An 18933-nucleotide genomic window follows, 5' to 3' on the forward strand; every position below is an offset into this window, starting at 1 on the left:
TCCAACAAGAGATAATATAACCATTACCCTTTGAGATTCAATGGTATTATCATTGCTGAATTCTGACTAACAACATCCTAAGGATTACCAATGAGTAGGAATTGAACTGGATTAGCCATATCATAGAATCCCTACATTCCCTACAGTGTGGAAACAGGCCCAATGGCCCAACAAGTCCACACCGACCCTAGAACATCCCACCCAGACCCATCCCCCATAACCCACGTAATCTACACATCCCTACAGAAAATTTAGCATGGCCAATTCACCTAACCTGCACATCTTTGGACTGTGGGAGGAAACTGGAGCACCTGGAGAAAACCCATGCAGACATGGGGAGAATGTGCAAATTCCACACAGACAGTTGCTTGAGGCTTGAATTTAACCTGGATCTCTGGCGCTGTGAGGCAGCAGTGCTAACCACTAAGCCCACTGTGTTATAAATAATGTGATTACAAGAGAAGGTCAGAGGCCAGGAATCTTGTAGCGATTAAACCCCCACCTGACTTGTCTGCCATGTTTGTCCACTATCTGAGACACAAGTAAGGTATGAGATGGAATACTTGCCACTGGCCTGGATGATTGCTGCTCCAGAAACACTCAAGAGGCTTTACACTATCCAGGACATAGTGTTTGATTGGCACCAGTTCCACAAATGTTCACTTTCTTCACCACTAACACTTGGGACACGCTGCTGCTACTGCTACTATTTACAAGATGCACTACAGAAATTCACCAATGCTCCTTAGATGGCAGCTTCCATAACAATTTCCATTGGTACAAACAAAGGCAGCAGATACATGTGAAAACTGCCACCTACATGTGCTCATCCAAGGCTGTCACCATCCAGACTTGGAAGTGTATAGCCATTCCTTTAGTGTCTTGAACTCACCCTATTTATTGTTTTTACCTATATCTTGTCCAGCCAGCAATGCCCTCATTCCATGGATGAATTAAAAAAAACTCTAAAGCCTAAACTTCACCTTCTAGCTGCCTTCCTACTCCAATTCAAATATGCCTACTCCTTCAGTAAGAGCCTGATATAGAAGCTTACACATAGCCTGCAAACCTACCCCATGTTTCAGGTTCCTGTTCACTCGTAATTCAATCCATAGCCCTTGGCAGAAAAAAAACTCACACCTTTCACAGAAATTGAAAACAATGATTTGTGTAGCTATTTGAGATTTGGAGCACCTTCATTTCTCCATTTGAGATGAGAGAACAAGTGCAATACAATAATCATGTGCTCTCTTGTTATTGCACAAGTTGGTGTTCTGCTCAGCAGACTGGACTGTGAGTTAGGAGAAGGTATAGATGAAAATTTAATTCATTCAGAAGCTATCCACTGAAATAGAGTTAAAATTGATACCTGTGTATCAAAGACTGAAGATGCCCATGAGGCTGGTAGAGTGAGTTGGGAGAAAAGTTGTTCGAAGTGGTTAGAAGTAGGGATGGGTAAATTGTATGTAGACCAAAACTTTGCAGTAGATGTAACTTGGAATAAGTGATATGTATCACCTTCAATTGTTGGAAACTTGAAGAGATTTGGTATAGCCCCCCTCCCATTTACAAAACAATGGCAGTTGGCTGTATGACTTATGGTACATCTGGGGCATCTACCTTCTAAAGATTCTGATGCAGCTTACTCGTTTTGTAACAGCAGGGCAAAGGGTTGATAAAGTGCCAGCTACTTCCAAAAATGAACTTTGGGCCAGACATTTTCTTTAGGCCAGACATTTTCTTTAGGATCCAGGTCGTGATCCCCAAATGGATTCTCAGTTGGAAAGTGCAAATCAGTTGCTGCCACCTGTCTTGTTTCACCAAGTACACAAGTGCATTTTGTCCTTCTGAGAGAATTAAGAGTTCCTTTTCCTGTTTTTTCTGATGCTGCTGGCCTCAAAAGGGCTGGATATAAACTTTTCCACTTAAAGGCCTACAGGATCACTGATCTAAAATCAGGACCTGGTAGGAGGGTGCTCAAGAACCACAAATGTTTGGGCCAGTTATATTTAGCTGGAAAGCCTTTCTTTAATCATTATAAGCAAGATAAGGAATTCATCACAAAATACATTGCACTAGATAACTATCAACGACCAAGAGGTAACATGAGCTCTTTAACCCTAGCTTGCAACTTGAATGATAATATGGTTATAAATGTAAATGTTTGAAATCAATGCAGTCACTGCCAGGGTACTGTCTACACAGACTAGTTTTCGGGTTAGGTAGCATCATTCAAATCAACTAGTTTATGGTTTCCCTTTTGAGGCATAGCCTCCACGAGTACCTCTCAGTCTATTGGAGATGCTGGAGTTTGTTCTGTATGTTGTGGTTTTGATATGTACGTAGATCATTGAAGGTAGCAGGACAGATAAAGAGAGCAGTAAACAAAGCATGCAATATTCTCAGCTTTATTAATAGGGTTAGAGAGAAAGGAAGTGATGTTGAACTTGTGTAAGACAATTGCTAGACCTCAGCTGGACTACTGAGCATATTTGTGGGTGCTACATTACAGGAAGGCTGTGAATGTACTGGAGAGAATGAAGAAGCCGTTAACAAGAATGGTCCTAGGTATGGAAACCCTCAGTTATGATGATATATTAAAGAAGTTGGGGATGTTCGCTTTGGAGAGAAGAAAGTTTAATGGAAATCTGATTGATGTTTTCAAAATCATGAGCAGGCTGGATGGAGTAGATAGGCTGAATTTGCTTCTGCTTGGAAAAGGAACAAGAGTGCATAAATTTAAATTGATCTGCAAAAGAAGCAAGGGTGAAGTGAGGAAAAACTTTCACTTGAGTACGGAATGTAAGGCCTGAAAATGTGGTGGAATCATGTTCAACTGTGACATTCAAGGGGCATTGGATGATTATTTGGATACAAGTAATGTTGCAGCAGTATAGGAGAAACAAGAGAGTAGCACTTTAGATAATGATGCTTATTTGAAGAGCCAGTGCAGACACGATGGGCCATATGGCCTCCTTCTGTGCTGTGCTTTATGTGATGCTTAACTAACCTGACCTGAGGCTGTTTCATTTAAACAAACGTGTTGGAAGACATTTTGGTACAGGTGTTATCAGGAATGATCACCGGAAGTAGTTACAGATCGTGCATTATGAGACAGAAACTTCAATTAACGCTATCTGGTAACTTCACACTGTTGAACCCATCTTCATTAGCATGAAAGAACCCCTTTGAAGGCACTATTTACAGAGACTATCAACAATTTATTTGTGGGTTCCTGCTTATTTCTGTTAGCTGTTGTTGTAATTATAGAAATATTTTGTGATTTTGAGAGTTCTTAGAGGTGCTAAAGTCTACATGGAGTTGTATTCCATGGACTGGAGGACTATTTCCTTATCTCAAGGATTCTGCAAAATCATTTATTCCCTGATATGATTGTAGTATGCATTCACCTGGCAGGTTATGAATGATGAAGGGAATGATTAGCATAGAACATGCTGCCAGAGTGAGAAGGAGGAAGTAGAGAAGGGTTCATATCAGTGGGCCGTTATATCGGCCCTTGGGTTTTCAGCATACAAATCTCCAATCTGAACCTTTATGAGGAACAGTGTATCAGATGCCTATGCTTCATTAAGAATGCCCTCATGGAAATCTACCACCAGCTGTAGCCTCAGAAGAGGACAGAGAGCGGCATTGCCAGGAGCTGTGAAGGTGACTGTGGCCATGAAATATATATGGCTGAACTGAATATGTTTCTTTCATTCCAAAGACAGGCAGATGGAATAAACACAGCATGTCGCTTTACAAGAAGACCGGCTTCTCCTCAGTGCAGGGTGGCACTCACTGCACATGTGTTACTTTGCCTGTGTCACAGTGTCAGATATATTGGAAACAAAATGGATTCCACTCCCCCAATGTCAAGTTAACGTGTGATCAGAGAAAGGGGCAGATCACTGTTAGCTAAGCTGGTAACATTCATGATTTATTCATTCTGTCTGTCCATTGTGCCATCTGCACTTGAGTCACCACTACAGACTATTAGGTATCTTACTGTGTAAGTAGGCTCTTTGTGGCCAACATTGTTTGTGATTCTACTGCAAAATGCTTACATAGACGCATGACATTTGTGCTGTAAAAAACATATTGCCACAAAGAAGATGATTGAACAGCCATTGCATGATATAAGTGTTGTCAATTAAACACTGAAGTGGGATTCCTAAGTCTCAGTATAAGTTTCAGGAGCAGGGCATCTTTTTTGGGGCATTTATTTGAAGCATTTTAATTTTGTATATGGTAATGTTTAAATTGGAATGTGGCAGGACTTCTGCGCATTGCCAGTAGGATAGTCCACTTAACAGGATGGGCCAGGATCTCTGTATCAAACTAAGGTCAATGGTCACTGCTTGTATTGCAGGAGACCTTGGAAGAAAAGGAACCATGGATGACCTTAAACTGAGGTAAGTCTGGGATCTCACCAGGGCTGGTTCGGCAGGCCTGTGTGTGGGGGCAGGTTTGAAAAGGCTCAGAGGCTGATTGAGATGGTCAGGAAAGACTGTAACAGGGGTCTTCAAGTGGCCAGGAGAACAAAAAAGGAGACACCCCTCCCCCACTTTAACTAAACAGCAGAGTGTAGTGTTTAACTTACGAGATACATATAGCGTACAGCTCCACTGCCTGTTAAATTGGAGTGGCAGTGAGATGAAGCACTTATTTGGGTATTAATTGCCCTCTTTCATGTCTCAATTAGGCACCCACCTGATGCCTCTTCCTGTGTTCACAAAATAATGTCAGAGGCGGTTGGTGGTCCATCTGTCTGCTTTTAGCCAATTGTTTCCACGCTGCAGGAGTCCGGCAAAACTAGGAAGAGTAGGTTTCAAGTTTCTTGGTGGTCTCCCACGTGTTACAGAATCTGAGGGCAGAGCCATCAACACCATTTTTAATGATGATAAGCATAGAAGTAGCAGGAGGAAGAGAAAGTGAAGAGGCAGTGAAGGTTGCTCATCTCTGACAAGGCTGTTGATTTTGTCTGGGATTGTCATATCTAACTGCACGACCAGAAAAAAAAAACCCAATTGTCTATTTACCGGTGGTCCCATTGCTTGCTTTTCTTCTGTTGTTGCTGTGAATTTAGCCAAAATGCAGTGCATTTTGAGAGAGGTCAACAGACTTATGCTCCACAGACTAGCTGTCAGTTGGCTGGGATAATGCTTCAACAACCTTAGCAATCTGCTGGAAGACAGGTTGGGCAGCTGTAACAGCCTGCAAGTCCCTTTGAACGATTGAATATGTAACCATGGTTGGCAGCAGTCTGAGCTTGCATGGCAGCCAGTTGATCATGCGTGACTTCAGTTTAAGATTGTGCTACTACTCCAAACATCGGTGGTTTCTGCGTATGTTGCTGTGATATTCTGGGATAGGCCTTGAGATGCTGCTCTAAGGTTGTGTTCATAAGATTGTAAGAATATAGGAAGTAGGAGTAGAAGCAGACCATTCAACCCAACAAACGTATTCCATCATTCAACAAGTTCAAGACTGATCTGATTGTGGCATAACTCCACTTTCCTGCCAACTCCATAACCCTTGACCTAGATCAAAATTTGTCTAACTTGGCCTCAACTTCCACTGTTGCGGTGGATCAACCGGCACCGTGATGCTCAGCTCACTCTACCACTTCCTTGACATCGTCTTGGCTGTTCTGCGATACTGGTATTCCAGGGATGCCTTTCTGCCAGGAACCACAGCTGGGGTGCTACCGCTAAGCTCAAGAGCTGTGAGCCTTGGGGTTCTAGGGGTCTTAATTCCAAAGGACGTTGGTCTCACACTTGGCCTGATCAACATCTGATTTGCAAGGCTTTTGGCGGAAAAGGCAATATTGGCCTCCCTGTGGCTCTCATTCTTCTAAGCTCCTTTGAATACAGTCCCAACCTGCTCAGCCTACTTTCCCATTCTAATTTAGCTAACTCTACCTTGCAATTTCTTTAATTGAGTTCAAAACGCTAATTTTGGACTTATATTTATCATCTTCAAACTGAATTTGAAACTTAAGTGTGCTATGATCACTCTTACCAAAAGGATCCTCTGCTATAATCACTAATTAACCCTGTCTCATTAAACATTACCAGGTCTAAAAATGACCTATTCCCTGGTTGGTTCCAGAACCTGCTGTTCTAAGAAACTTCCCGAACAAATTCTATTAAGTCATCCTTTATTGTGAATATGATTCATCTAACTGACTTGAAGATTGATATCTTCCATGATTATTATTATTTATATTATTATTTATGCTTCTGCTGGTGGCTGTAGCTCTACCCATGAGGAGATGTATATGCTGCCCTGCAGTGTAGCTACTGTCGGAGGACCTATAAACATTTCCCACCACTGACTTCTTCCCTTTGCTATTTCTTATGTCTACATAAAGCAATGCTATATTTTGACTCTTTGAACCAAAATAATTGCTCAGTACTGTACTGCACCCTCATCCTTTGTTAGCAAAGCAACTAGCCTCATTTTACTTTCCTCCTGTTCCTCTGAAATATCAAAATAATCTTGAATATTCAGATCAGAGCCACGATCACATTCTAATCATGTCTCTTTAAACAGCAATTATAGAATACTCATTGACTTTTAATTGTGCTATCAATTCAGCTATTTTATTGTGAAAGCTATGGGAATATGCACAAATCATATAAGGAATTTTAATTCTGTCTTTTTATCATACATCCCTACTCTAAACTTTGTTTGCTGGTGCATTCTTATGTTAGGATGCTTTGTCTCTGCCTGAAATACTCTGATAATTGTTACCTGCATTTTGTGCTGATTTTCCTATTCAACTTGCCAAATCTTCCCTCACATGACCACTTAACCCTCCCCTCATTTTTGCAAGAAAATTAATATAATTCTGAAGATTGGGAACATTTAAGAAACCAACAAAGGATTATTCTAAAAAAAGTTGACAAACTTGGACATGAAATAAAATAGGCAAATAATATAAACCACAAACAGCAAAAACATCTACAAATATATAAAAATGATTAGTATAGCTCAGATGAGTATTGGGGGGATATTGAACAAAAATGATTTAAAAATCTTTTCTTCAGCCCTAGTTACAAGGCCACAAGTCTATTAATGGAATTTGTTATATATGTATGTTTATGTTTAAGGGATTTTACATTTAAGAAATCCAGGTACTCCAACAACCTGAATGGGTGTATAGGTGGAATACATATTGAAATCAGACATTCTGCTACAACAACAACAACAAAAACAAAGTTGCAGGAGAAGCTACGCTGGCCTGGCAGCATCTGTGAAGAAAAAAGCAGAGTTAACGTTTTGGGTCTGGTGACCCCTCCTCAGGACTGAGAACTCAGAACAGTATTGAGTTCTGAGAAAGGGTCACTGGAACCGAACGTTAACTCTTTTTTACTTTCTTCACAGATGCTGCCAGATCTGCTGAGCTTTTCCAGTTATCACTTCTCGAGCTTTTCCAGTAACTTTGTTTTTGTTCCTGATTTACAGCATCCGCAGTTCTTTCGGTTTTTATTCAGACACTCTGCTGTAGTGTTTGTTTTAATATTTTTAATGTGTTTAAAATAAACTATGTTGCACAGTTAATCAGCCCCTGAGAAGTGATTGATTCTTAGTCCAATACCTTTAAAAAGATATAATGCCAGCAGTGGAGAATTGTGGCTTTGAACAACTAACAATGTGAAGAATCCACAAAAAGGCCAAGGAAAGATAGCAAAAGCAAATACAGCAGAAAAATATCATGAAAAATCTGCAATAAAATAGCTGCAGAGCAATGCTATAGAGCAGTGAGTACAAATCTTATGAAATATGCCTTTAAGAAAACAGCAGGCACAAAGCTCCACAATGGAAGTGTTTAAAATTGAATTCTGGAACAGATCTGAATTGAGGCTGAAACGAAGCTGTTATAGGAGCCAACAAAAACTAGTAAGATCAGGGAAATAATTCTGAGGGCTGAAAAACTTTTAACAAGAGTTTGGAGTTTTTTCAGTACTTGGAAAAGTCTGTGACTGCCATTTTGAAATGGTTAAAGGTGTGAATCTGCAATTTTGTTTTAAGGTAGAGACATTAAGAATGATATCCTTTTACTATTTGATGAAGATAGAGTACAGTTAAAAAAATTCAAGAGTCTTACAGCAACAACAAATGAAATGTCTCACAAGCACTATTGCAACAACATTGCTGCATTGAAGAAGTTTGTCTTCAAGCAATTTAAAAATACTGCAGTTGTTTTTTCAAGAAGAAAACATTTAAGAGACAAGAACAGGCATAGTCTGTGTGCTGGTTCATTAGCCAGGAAGGAACGGTTAAGGGAATGTTATCAAATACCTTCAAAATTCCCTAGTTTAAATTGGAATATCAGAGACCTCTAGCAGAATTTAAAGGTTCAGAAGTTTCTAGATTCTGATGCAGCTGATGCAGAACGACAAGCCATCACATTTGTTTAGCAACTATAGTTGAAGGTCTATATGGAGTAAATGCATCAAGATTAACAATTGAAGAGATAAAAGACACTCCAAAGATATGGAGCAGTTTAGAATTAGAATAAAGTAGGATAAACACCGACTAGGGTTCATGTCACTTGGACAGAAGCTTTCACATTCCCAAGATCACTTTGTGAGAGATACAAATAAAAGGATTTGTGACTTTTCAGATGGGGAGCATGAAAATAGAACTGTTGAATTGATGGTCACCTTCACCTACACGGAAGCCTTACAGAAAGATTTGAGATGAACTGTAGACTTGGTGTGTCGTACATCTACTGAAGAATGGAAGCAAGTACAAAATGGTCCACCTTGGTCAACAAAGCTTTCAGGTTCAAAGTACAAACACAATGGTTGACACATTTACGAGAACATCCAAATATAGCAAATTGTGTCATAGGTATAATCTCTATGTATCAAGGTGATCCCTTGTTTTTAAATAACTTGGTAAGGCACATGGTATAAATGACTATTTGTAGAGGCAGTGTGCTACAAAGAACTGTAGTCTGAGCCAAGCAGATTTCTTGCAAGGTCAATCTGCTATCCCATCAGAGAAATATACAGAACCAGAATATGATGATGTACATGACAAGACCAATGAGTAGTGAACACTGTTACATCTTTCACATTGTTAATCTGTTGGAGTGATTGATTTGTAGATCAATATCATGAGATTTGACCACGATTTCCATGTCCAAGAGGACTAACTCCAAGCTCCATGCAAAGTTCATAGAACATTACAGCACAGTACAGGCCCTTCGGCCCTCGATGTTGTGCCGACCTGTCATACCAATCTCAAGCCCATCTAACCTACACTATTCCATCTACGTCCATATGCTTGTCCAATGACGACTTAAATGTACCTAAAGTTGGCGAATCTACTACCGTTGCAGGCAAAGCATTCCATTCCCTTACTACTCTCTGAGTAAAGAAACTACCTCTGACATCTGTCCTATATCTTTTACCCCTCAATTTAAAGCTATGCCCCCTTGTGCTCGTCGTCACCATCCTAGGAAAAAGGCTCTCCCTATCCACCCTATCTAACCCTCTGATTATTTTATATGTTTCACTTAAGTCACTTCTCAACCTTCTTCTCACTAATGAAAACAGCCAAAAGTCCCTCAGCCCTTCCTCGTAAGACCTTCCCTCCATACCAGGCAACATCCTAGTAAATCTCCACTGCACCCTTTCCAAAGCTTCCACATCCTTCTTAAAATGCGGTGACCAGAACTGTACACAATACTCCAAGTGCGGCCGCACCAGAGTTTTGTACAGCTTCACCATAACCTCTTGGTTCCGGAACTCGATCCCTCTATTAATAAAAGCTAAAACACTGTATGCCTTCTCAACAGCCCTGTCAACCTGGGTGGCAACTTTCAAGGATCTGTGTACATGGACACCGAGATCTCTCTGCTCATCTACACTGCTAAGAATCTTACCATTAGCCCTGTACTTTGCCTTCTGGTTACTCCTACCAAAGTGCATCACCTCACACTTGTCTGCATTAAACTCCATTTGCCACCTCTCAGCCCAGCTCTGCAGCTTATCTATGTAACATGATGGAATATGGCATTAACTCTTACATAGATAAGCTGGCACTCTTCTTCAGGAAAGGAGCAAGTCATCTGAAGAGATTTGTGGAAGATGTCTTCCAAATATTTGTAATGGGGCCTGAAGGCCAATTTTGAACTCTCTCTAAGCCCCCTGTCTGGGATGCATGCTGTTAACCAACTGCTGATTCAACACTAAAAGTAGGCTGTTATCTTTTATCTTTGCATTATGTGTGTCAACTGAACAAAAGAGGCAGTAGACTGGAACCTGCTGGTTTGCTGTTCCAGCTAAAGAGAGTATTTGTTGACTTGTGTGGAAATGATTTTAGAAAAGATAAACTGTATTGTGTGTACAATTCAATTTTATAATAAATTTGACACATTAATACTTATCGAAGATACTGTGTTATATGCTGAGAAAACTTCATTAATCGCTCATAATTTTCAAGTTACATAGGTTTAAACTATTGAGGTAGCAAAATGTCTACAACGTGATATTTTTTCAATTAGATCAGTTTTTGTGTTCAACTCAAATTCATATTAAGTGGAAACATATTTATAACTGACTAAAATAAAATGAACTGCTCAGTTTTTTTTACACTTAATGCCTGTTAATGTAAAATTTGTTTGTCTGACAGAGATTTCCAACAGAGGATCACCTAATGATTCACAGGCATAAGCATGAAATGACTTTGAAATTTCCAGCAATAAAAACAGATAATATTTTATCAGGTAAGAACACAATATTCAATAATAACATTTACACATTGGTAAACTCTTACAAAAGACATTATATTGTAAAATGTACTTTATTTAATTAAAAATATAAATGATACTTTATGTAGAAAACTATAACAGTAAAAGCCTTCAATATAACTCCAGAAAGTAATTTAGACTGATGTTCATTATCTACAGAATCATAAATAGGTGCAAATTGATTGTGATTTCTTCTTAAGCACAAAGACTGACCATGCAGACAATGTATACAAGAGTGGGGCCCCAATGCTTGGCCAAAATTGAGCTTAGGGCCTTGATGAAACAATGTGGGCAAGGTACCACCCAGAGCCTGAAGTTTCACGCTGATCAATGATCAATTTAATGCAGGAGTGCCAAATAGAAATCATGTTTGCATTTATGCATAAAGCTGGTCTCCACAAGTACCCAGACAATTGTCTGTATCAACAGTTTCTGGCATATCAACAGTATCGCTGGCAGCTATTGGGCTAGACATTGCTTTTTGAAACTGGCTCTTATTGCAGGAATAACAAAACGTGAAATGAAGCCTAATTGCTACAATAAAATGTTTTTTAAAGAATATTTCATAACATATATATTTCTATTGAGCCAAACATGTTTTTGATATTGCTAGCTCATCAGAAGAAAGGGTGTGTGAGCTGTTTAAATTGCTCAGATGAGTTCTCAGATAAAATCTCACCATGCTTTTAACTTGTTCTCCTGTGCAGGGATTGGGGCATATACCCAAAACCAGTAGAATGATTGAACCCATTTACATTATACAGGAATGATAAGAACAGGAGTGCAGAACTTGCTGGGGTAATAGCATTTAAAAAATAAATTATGTTTTCATAACACAGTATCTTTCTATTTTTCTATATTTTTAATTATGGACTGAATTGGGAATTTTTTTTAAAGTAAACAAGGATTCTGGAAAAGATTCCTGCACTTTTTAAAAACAAGTTACCTGGTATTCACTAAATGCTGCTCACACTATCGTTGTTCAGGTTGATGGGGAGGTTACTACAAGTGAACTGGAGCAAGGGGATGTGTATGAAGGGAGATTTGGCTGCCAATATATAACTGGGTGATCTGTGGAATAGTGACAAGCTGTCAATGACAGCCTTCTGCTCGTCAACAGCATGATTGGTTCCCAGGTAGCTGAACATGTTGTGGGTGTGAATGCTTGGTCAGAAACCATTAGACCTCAGAAACGGAAAGAGCTGTCCTGTTTGCTGCAGTAAAAGAACTCATGTTTAGCCTGAAAAAAGCCAGCTTGTTTCCCTTTGTCAGTTGCTATAAGCTGTTCTTGCGGTCACTATTCTGTCCTTTAGATACAAGTAAATTCTTGGTTGTTGTCAGATGTGCTCACTACTTGAAATTCAGTCTGAAGATAGGATCCTCAAATGCACCAATCTTTAATCGACTTATATTCCTTGTCTGAGAATTATGAGCATCTTATGTATTACCCAAATTTGGGTAGTTGTCAATAATGTATGGATTTTTATTGTTACATATTCCTTAACTTCCACACATTTGGTATTGTTTCAATGCAAGATAATGCATCTGCTGTTGTTTCCCTTGAACATATACCATATGAGTATCAAACTCACAATCTTAAATTCATTCAATCTTTGAACTTTGATGGCATTGCTGCAATATCTTTTAGTACATAGAACATTATAGCACAGTACCGGCCCTTCGGCCTTCGATGTTGTGCCGACCTGTGAAACCAGATTTGAACTCTGATCACAGCGCTCAGAAACCAGCGTGCGCACCATTACACCAAGGTAACCAGTGCAAGACTGGCTAGAGGTTTGTGGCTCATTTCGATTGTTTTGTGAAGAGTTAAGACATAGTCATTCTGTTTCTCTCACATCCATATAGCAGCCAATATTCCCTTTCAATTACTGTTATCTTTTCTCTGCGTCTGGTAATAACTATACAAGTATCAATTAGACATATGGATATGGTCTGCATTTTTCAATCTGTACCTGTAACAGTGCTGCCCCTAATCTGTAGAGGATGCATCTGCTCCAATTCAAACACGTAACATACTAATATCTCTGATGACATCAATCACTCTCTGTCTTCCTAATTTTTAAAAAAATTCTTTCTGATGTGCTTATTCTCAACACTAAGAAATCAGACATTGTTCTTTGAAAGATCCCCACAGCTTTGAATTGTGTGAAGTAAGCACAAACTGATATGAAACCTTTGGCTTTTAAACCAGAATCATTCCTCAGCAGAAACTGATTAGATCTTTTCCTGATGAACTTTACAACAATCCCTCCAATATCTAATTTAAAGTATATCTTGTGACCTTCTATCAGGATCTCTGAACTCCAATAATTTCCTCCTCGGGAGAGATAGAAAATAGTATTTCAATATCTTGTGAGTTTTCCATTTCATGGTCTTTATTTCCTTTTAAAACTTAAAAAAAAATCATTTCCTCTACAGCAACATACCATCTGATAGGACAATTCCCAAACCCATGCCTTCCACAGAAAGCGGTTGAGGCCAAAGCAATGAATGTTTTCAAGAAGGAATTAGATATAGTTCTTGAAGCAAATGGGATCATAAGATATAGGAAAAAAGTAGGAACAGGGTATTGAAGTGGATGATCAATACCACTTGATAAGTGATAATACTGAATGGCAGAGCAGGCTCAAGGCGTTGAATGGCATACTGCTGTTTCATATATTATATTCCTGTCCATCAGCAGTTAATCTGGACTCAAATCTTGTGCTACTTCAGTTACAGTTCATCCTGTCTTCAGACCTGTAAATTTCTGAAAATTCTCTGATAGAGACAGAAATTTTTCTATTACCAACTTTTCATTGTTTGTTACCATGTATTGTTCTACTGTTGTATTGGAGTAGCTTCAATAAGCCTTGAAGACCTCTAGCTATTAAACATCTTTAATATAACACATTTATAGTTTTAAGAACACCCCTTGCACACCTCTTTTCACACTACTTTCTATGAGAACTCAACTCATGTGAGTACACATTTCTTTCTCTTTGATGACGTTGCGGACTATTACAATTAACTCCTTATGGGATATAGTTTAACTTTCCATAAGGACTCTCACCAATTGTTATAGATGCACTATAGAAAACACTCTACTTGGGATACATTATAGCTTGGCAGAGCAACTGCTCTGTCCAGGACTGTAAGAAACTACAAAAAGTTATGAACACCGCCCAATCCATCTCAGAAGCCAACCTTCCATCCATTGACTCCACGACACTTCTTGCTGCCTTGAAAAGTCAGCCAGCATCATCAAAGACCCCTTCCACCCTGGTTATTACCTCTTCCAACATCTTCTGCTCCAAAAGCATAAACACATGGCCAACAGGTTCAAGAACAGCTTCTTTCCTGCTATTAGTCTGAACAGACCTCTCAAATTTCAAAGCTAATGTTGATCCTGCTTTTTGTACACCAGGCTGGGCTCTGACTGCCCAGTCAGAGCTTCAGACTGGGCATTGTGACCAGTTTTGTGGCAGGTGACAACTATTCAAATGGAACAGGTTGCATATCAGAAAATATATGGACCATTGCTCTTACAAGGAGGTTTAAACCAACATGAGTGTGGTTAACAGGGCTTAAACTAAACTAACAGGAAGTTGGGCACTAACATATAGAAGTAGAAAAGAGGAATACAACACACTAAGTGAAAGTGATGGGCACTACTAGAGATGGTAGTAGTTCCATATTGGATAGGGGGCCAGCGATGGAGGACTACAGTGAATGTAGAGACATGATTCTAATGCTTGTGTGTAAATGCATAAAGTGTCGTGAATAAGATTGGTGAGAAACAAGCTCAAAAAACTATATAGGAATATGTTGTAATGGCAATAACAAAAACATGGCTACCCCGAGACTTGAAGGTACAAGTCCCACCTGTTCCAGAGGTGACTCACAGTGTATCTAAACAGTTTCTTTAAACATATCTGTGAAGTGAAAAAGGAAGGTGGGGTGGCAGTACTGATTCGAGAAGACATTGTGTTATTGGGAAGGGGGATGGCACTGTGAGGGCAAGCACATAATTCATTTGCTTAGAATTGGGAAACGACAGGGTTAATTTTGTTACTGGCTATATTCTGTATGCTTCCCAATATAAGGGAGAGAGATCTGCAAAATTTCAGGGAGAACTGGATATGCAAAACCTATGAACTGTAATATTGGGGGACTTTAATTATCCAAATACTGATTAGAATAATGTTAAAATAAAGATAAGGATGGGGATAAATTTCTGAAATGTGTTCTGGGCAACTTCCTTAATCAGTATGTTCATGATCCATTGGAAATGGGACATTACTTGACATTACTTGACCTGGTGCTGAGAAAAGAGGCGGTCATGTGAATAAAATGTTGGTGGGGGACTCATCATATGAATAACATTAGTAATAGAGAAAAGCAGGGATCAGTATCAAGTAGAAAACCTAGATTGGAAAGGACTATGGATCAATGTGATAATTAGGAGGTTTATTCAAGGTAAAATATAACCAAAGACTAAAGCAAAGAAATGTAAAGGAGCATAGGTAGTCTTTAAGGAAGAATTGTTTCAGGCTCAAGCCAAGTAGATTCCATTGGAGGTAAAAGGTAGGGCAACCCAAAATTGGGATCCTTAAGTTACAAGGGAGATAGAGATGATCACGAAATGAAAAAAAAATGAACAGTGCATGTCAGGCAATTCGTTGAGTGAAAACCAGATCAAATACTTAAGGTTGAGAGGAGAGATGGAGAGGAAAATAAGACTAACAAGGAGCAAAATGTGAATGAAACCACAATTAATGTAAAAGACAACCTAAAAATATCTATAAGCATATAAATAGTAAATGGACAAGTAAGAAGTGCAGTGCTCCTGTTAGGTACAAACTGTACAAAAAACTTAGAAGGATAGAGTACTTAATTAATTCTTTTAACAAGTGTTTTCTAAGCAGGAGGAATCTGGAAAAATATCTGTAGAAATAGAAAGCGTGGAATTAATGAATAGCATACAAATTGAGGTGGAGGAGGTAGTTGAAAGGCTTCTTACTCATTGGTAAGTCATTTGGTTCAGATATTGACATTTTAAAATAAAAACTGATCATACTTGATGAATTCAATTATATTTTTTTGAAGTTACAGGGCAAGTTTTTAATCATTCATGGGATGTAGGCTTTGTTGATTGGGCTGTCATTTATTGCTTATCCCTGGTTGCCTTTGAGAAGGTGGTGGTGAGCTGCCTTCTTGAACTGTCTCGTCCATTCCATCTAGGGAGATCCAAAATGGTGCTAGGCAGGGAGTTCTGAGGTTTTGACCAAGCAACTGTGAAGGAATGGTGATACATTTCCAAGTCAGGATGATGACTTAAAAACCATGATTGGATGGTGGAACAGCCTAATTTTAGCTCCTATGTCTTATGGTGTTATGGTCTCATGAGTCGCTTAGAATGGAACTTGCATGTAGTGGTCTTCCCATGTAACTGCTGCCCTTGTAGTAGTAAATGCAGCGAACATAGGAGTGGAAGGTGCTCTCTAAGGAATCGTGATCAATTTCTGCAATACATCCTGTAAATAAACAAACTGCTGTTTCTGAACATCAGAGGAATTGAATGATTGTGGATGTGGTCCCAATCAAGTGGGACCAGGCTTTATCCTGAATTTCAAGCTTCTTGAGTGTTGTTGGAGGAATTCCATCACGTCCCTGATTAGTGCCTTGTAAATGGTGGACAGGCACTGAGGAGTCAGGAGATGGGTTACACACTGCTAGACTTCCTATCCTCTTGTAGCCTTTGTATTTCCATGGCTAGTCCAGTGTTGATCCCCCAGGAAGTTGATGGTAATGCCAGTGAATGTCAAGGGATGTCACCTCTTTTGTTGATGGTCATTGTCTACCACATATGGTACAGGTGTTAATTGCCATTTATTTACCCAAACCTGGATAAAGTCTAAGCCTTGCTGCTTTTGAACAAGGTCACTTCCATATCTAAGAGACATGAACAATGCTGAACATTGTGCTATCAGTGACCATCCCCACTTCTGAACTAATGATAGAGAGAAGTAATTGAATAAAAAGCTAAAGATAATTATGTCTACCCTGAGGAACTTCTGCAGTAATGTGATGACTGACCTCTAAAAGCAATAACAATTTTGTACCAGGTATGACTCTGACAAGTGGAGAGTTTCCACTTGATTTTTTTAATTGTATGACAAGGGCTCCCTGATTCTACACTTAGTCAAATTCAGCTTTGATGTCAAGGGTAGTCACTCTCACCTCACTGTTGGAATTCAGCTCTTTTGTCCATGGTTAAAAGTAGACAAATGGTAGTGTATGCCAGTGTTGTAACTGTACTGGGACAGTTTGGCCTGTGACATGGCAAGTTCTTGAGCACAAGTCTTCGGTGGTTTTAGAGAGGAGTGAATCAGATTGGCTGAAGGCTGACATCTGTAATTCTTTTGGCCTCTGGATGAGGCCAAAATTAGCACTTCCAGCTGAAAATTGTTGCAAATACTTCAGCCTCCTCTTTGGCTTTGATAAGCTGCATTTCCTCATTGTTAAGGATGGGAATATTTATGGAGCTGCCTTCTCCAATGAGTTATTTAGTAGCCCACCGCTTTCATGATTGGGATACAGTAGGACTGCAGAGCTTAGATTTGATCCATTGATTGTCATTTTGGTTATGGAATCACTTAGTTCTGTCAGTCATTTGTTGCTTATGCTTTTTGGCATGCAAGTAGTCCTGTTTTGTTGTTTCACTAGATTGGCATCTCATCTTTATGTATGCCTCGTGCTGCTTCTGGCATGGCTTCCTGAAATCTCCATTGAAATTGATGAATGGAATGAAGTGGATGTTTGTGCATAGATTTTGACAAGCATTTTGAAAAAGCACCTTCATAAAAGTCTGTGTCACGCAATTGAGCTTGTGGATCAGTGTCCAAGTGGATAATAAAGTAACTTAAGTGCATAAAACAATGAGTCATGGTACCTGGTTATTTTCCAGGCTGAACAATGGTAGTCAGTGATGTTTCCCAAGAGTCAGTGGGACGATTATTACTTTGGTCTGTTATATGAATTACTTGGATGTTGAAATAAAGAGTAGATATTCAAAATTTTCCAATGATACTAACCTATCCCTAGGAGGGGTGGCAAACAATGAGGATGAAGATCACCAGAGCGGTGATATTGGTGAGTTAGTAGAATAGATAGGCAAGTGGCAGATTAAATTTAGTATAAATAAATGTGAAGGGAAATGGAAAAACAATATAGAACTAATGGTAGTGATCTGATGTGTACTGGAATAGAGGGACCTGGGATTGCATGTGCATCAGTCTTTGAAGGTAGCAGGACACATTGAGAAAGTTGTTGTCAAAACATACAGGATCTTCGGTCTAAAATGTGTTCAAAACAGGGAAATTATACTGGAGATAATGGGAACTGCAGATGCTGGAGAATCCAAGATAACAAAGTGTGAAGTTGGATGAACACAGCAGGCCAAGCAGCATCTCAGGAGCACAAAAGGAGCCTCTCTGATGAAGGGTCTAGGCCTGAAACGTCAGCTTTTGTGCTCCTGAGATGCTGCTTGGCCTGCTGTGTTGATCCAGCTTCACACTTTGTTATCAGGGAAATTATACTGACCCTTTACAAAGCTTTGGTTAGGCCCTGGCTGAAATATTGCATTTGGTCCTGGCTGTTGTGTTTTTGGAAGGATATAAGGGCCTTTGAGAAACTACAGAAGAGATTTAGAAAAATGATTTCAAGGCTGAGAGATTATAGCAATAAGATCAGGTTGTAAAAGCTGGGTTTGCATAAGATCTGTTGGAAGGATACAAGATTACGACACATTTGAATGTGGTAGACCAGGAAAATTTTCCAACTGACCGACTGTACAAGGCTTAGATTTAAACTTTCAGGCAATAGATGCAGGGGGAATGCAAGGAAGAAACTTCTACCTCTCCAGCAAGTGGTAGTTCTCTAGAATTTGCATTAGATAAAAATGCTTGAAGTGGAAACAATCAATCAGTCATGGTGGAGCATTGTTTATTGGAGGCCTGTGACTAGCGATGTTCCCCGGGAGTCGTTATTATATCCACTTTTGTTTGTCTTTTATATAAACAATTTTGATGAAAATATAGGAGTCATAGTTAGTAAGATGACATCAAATTTGGTGATATAGTGGACAGTTCAGAAAGTTA

General features: G+C 39.3%; 1 protein-coding gene across 2 annotated transcripts in view; it reads left to right on the top strand.

The window, feature by feature from the left end:
- Nucleotides 1–18933, top strand: part of creb5b (cAMP responsive element binding protein 5b) — a 415327-nt gene that overhangs the window by 42929 nt on the left and 353465 nt on the right. For both annotated transcript variants that reach the window (XM_048522115.2, XM_059654247.1), the window contains exon 3: nucleotides 10654–10747. In XM_048522115.2, coding sequence (XP_048378072.1) covers nucleotides 10654–10747 — 94 coding nt within the window. The remainder of the gene's footprint in view (nucleotides 1–10653; nucleotides 10748–18933) is intronic.

Source organism: Stegostoma tigrinum, chromosome 2 (genome assembly GCF_030684315.1).
Source record: "Stegostoma tigrinum isolate sSteTig4 chromosome 2, sSteTig4.hap1, whole genome shotgun sequence".
Classification (NCBI taxonomy): Eukaryota; Metazoa; Chordata; class Chondrichthyes; order Orectolobiformes; family Stegostomatidae; genus Stegostoma; species Stegostoma tigrinum.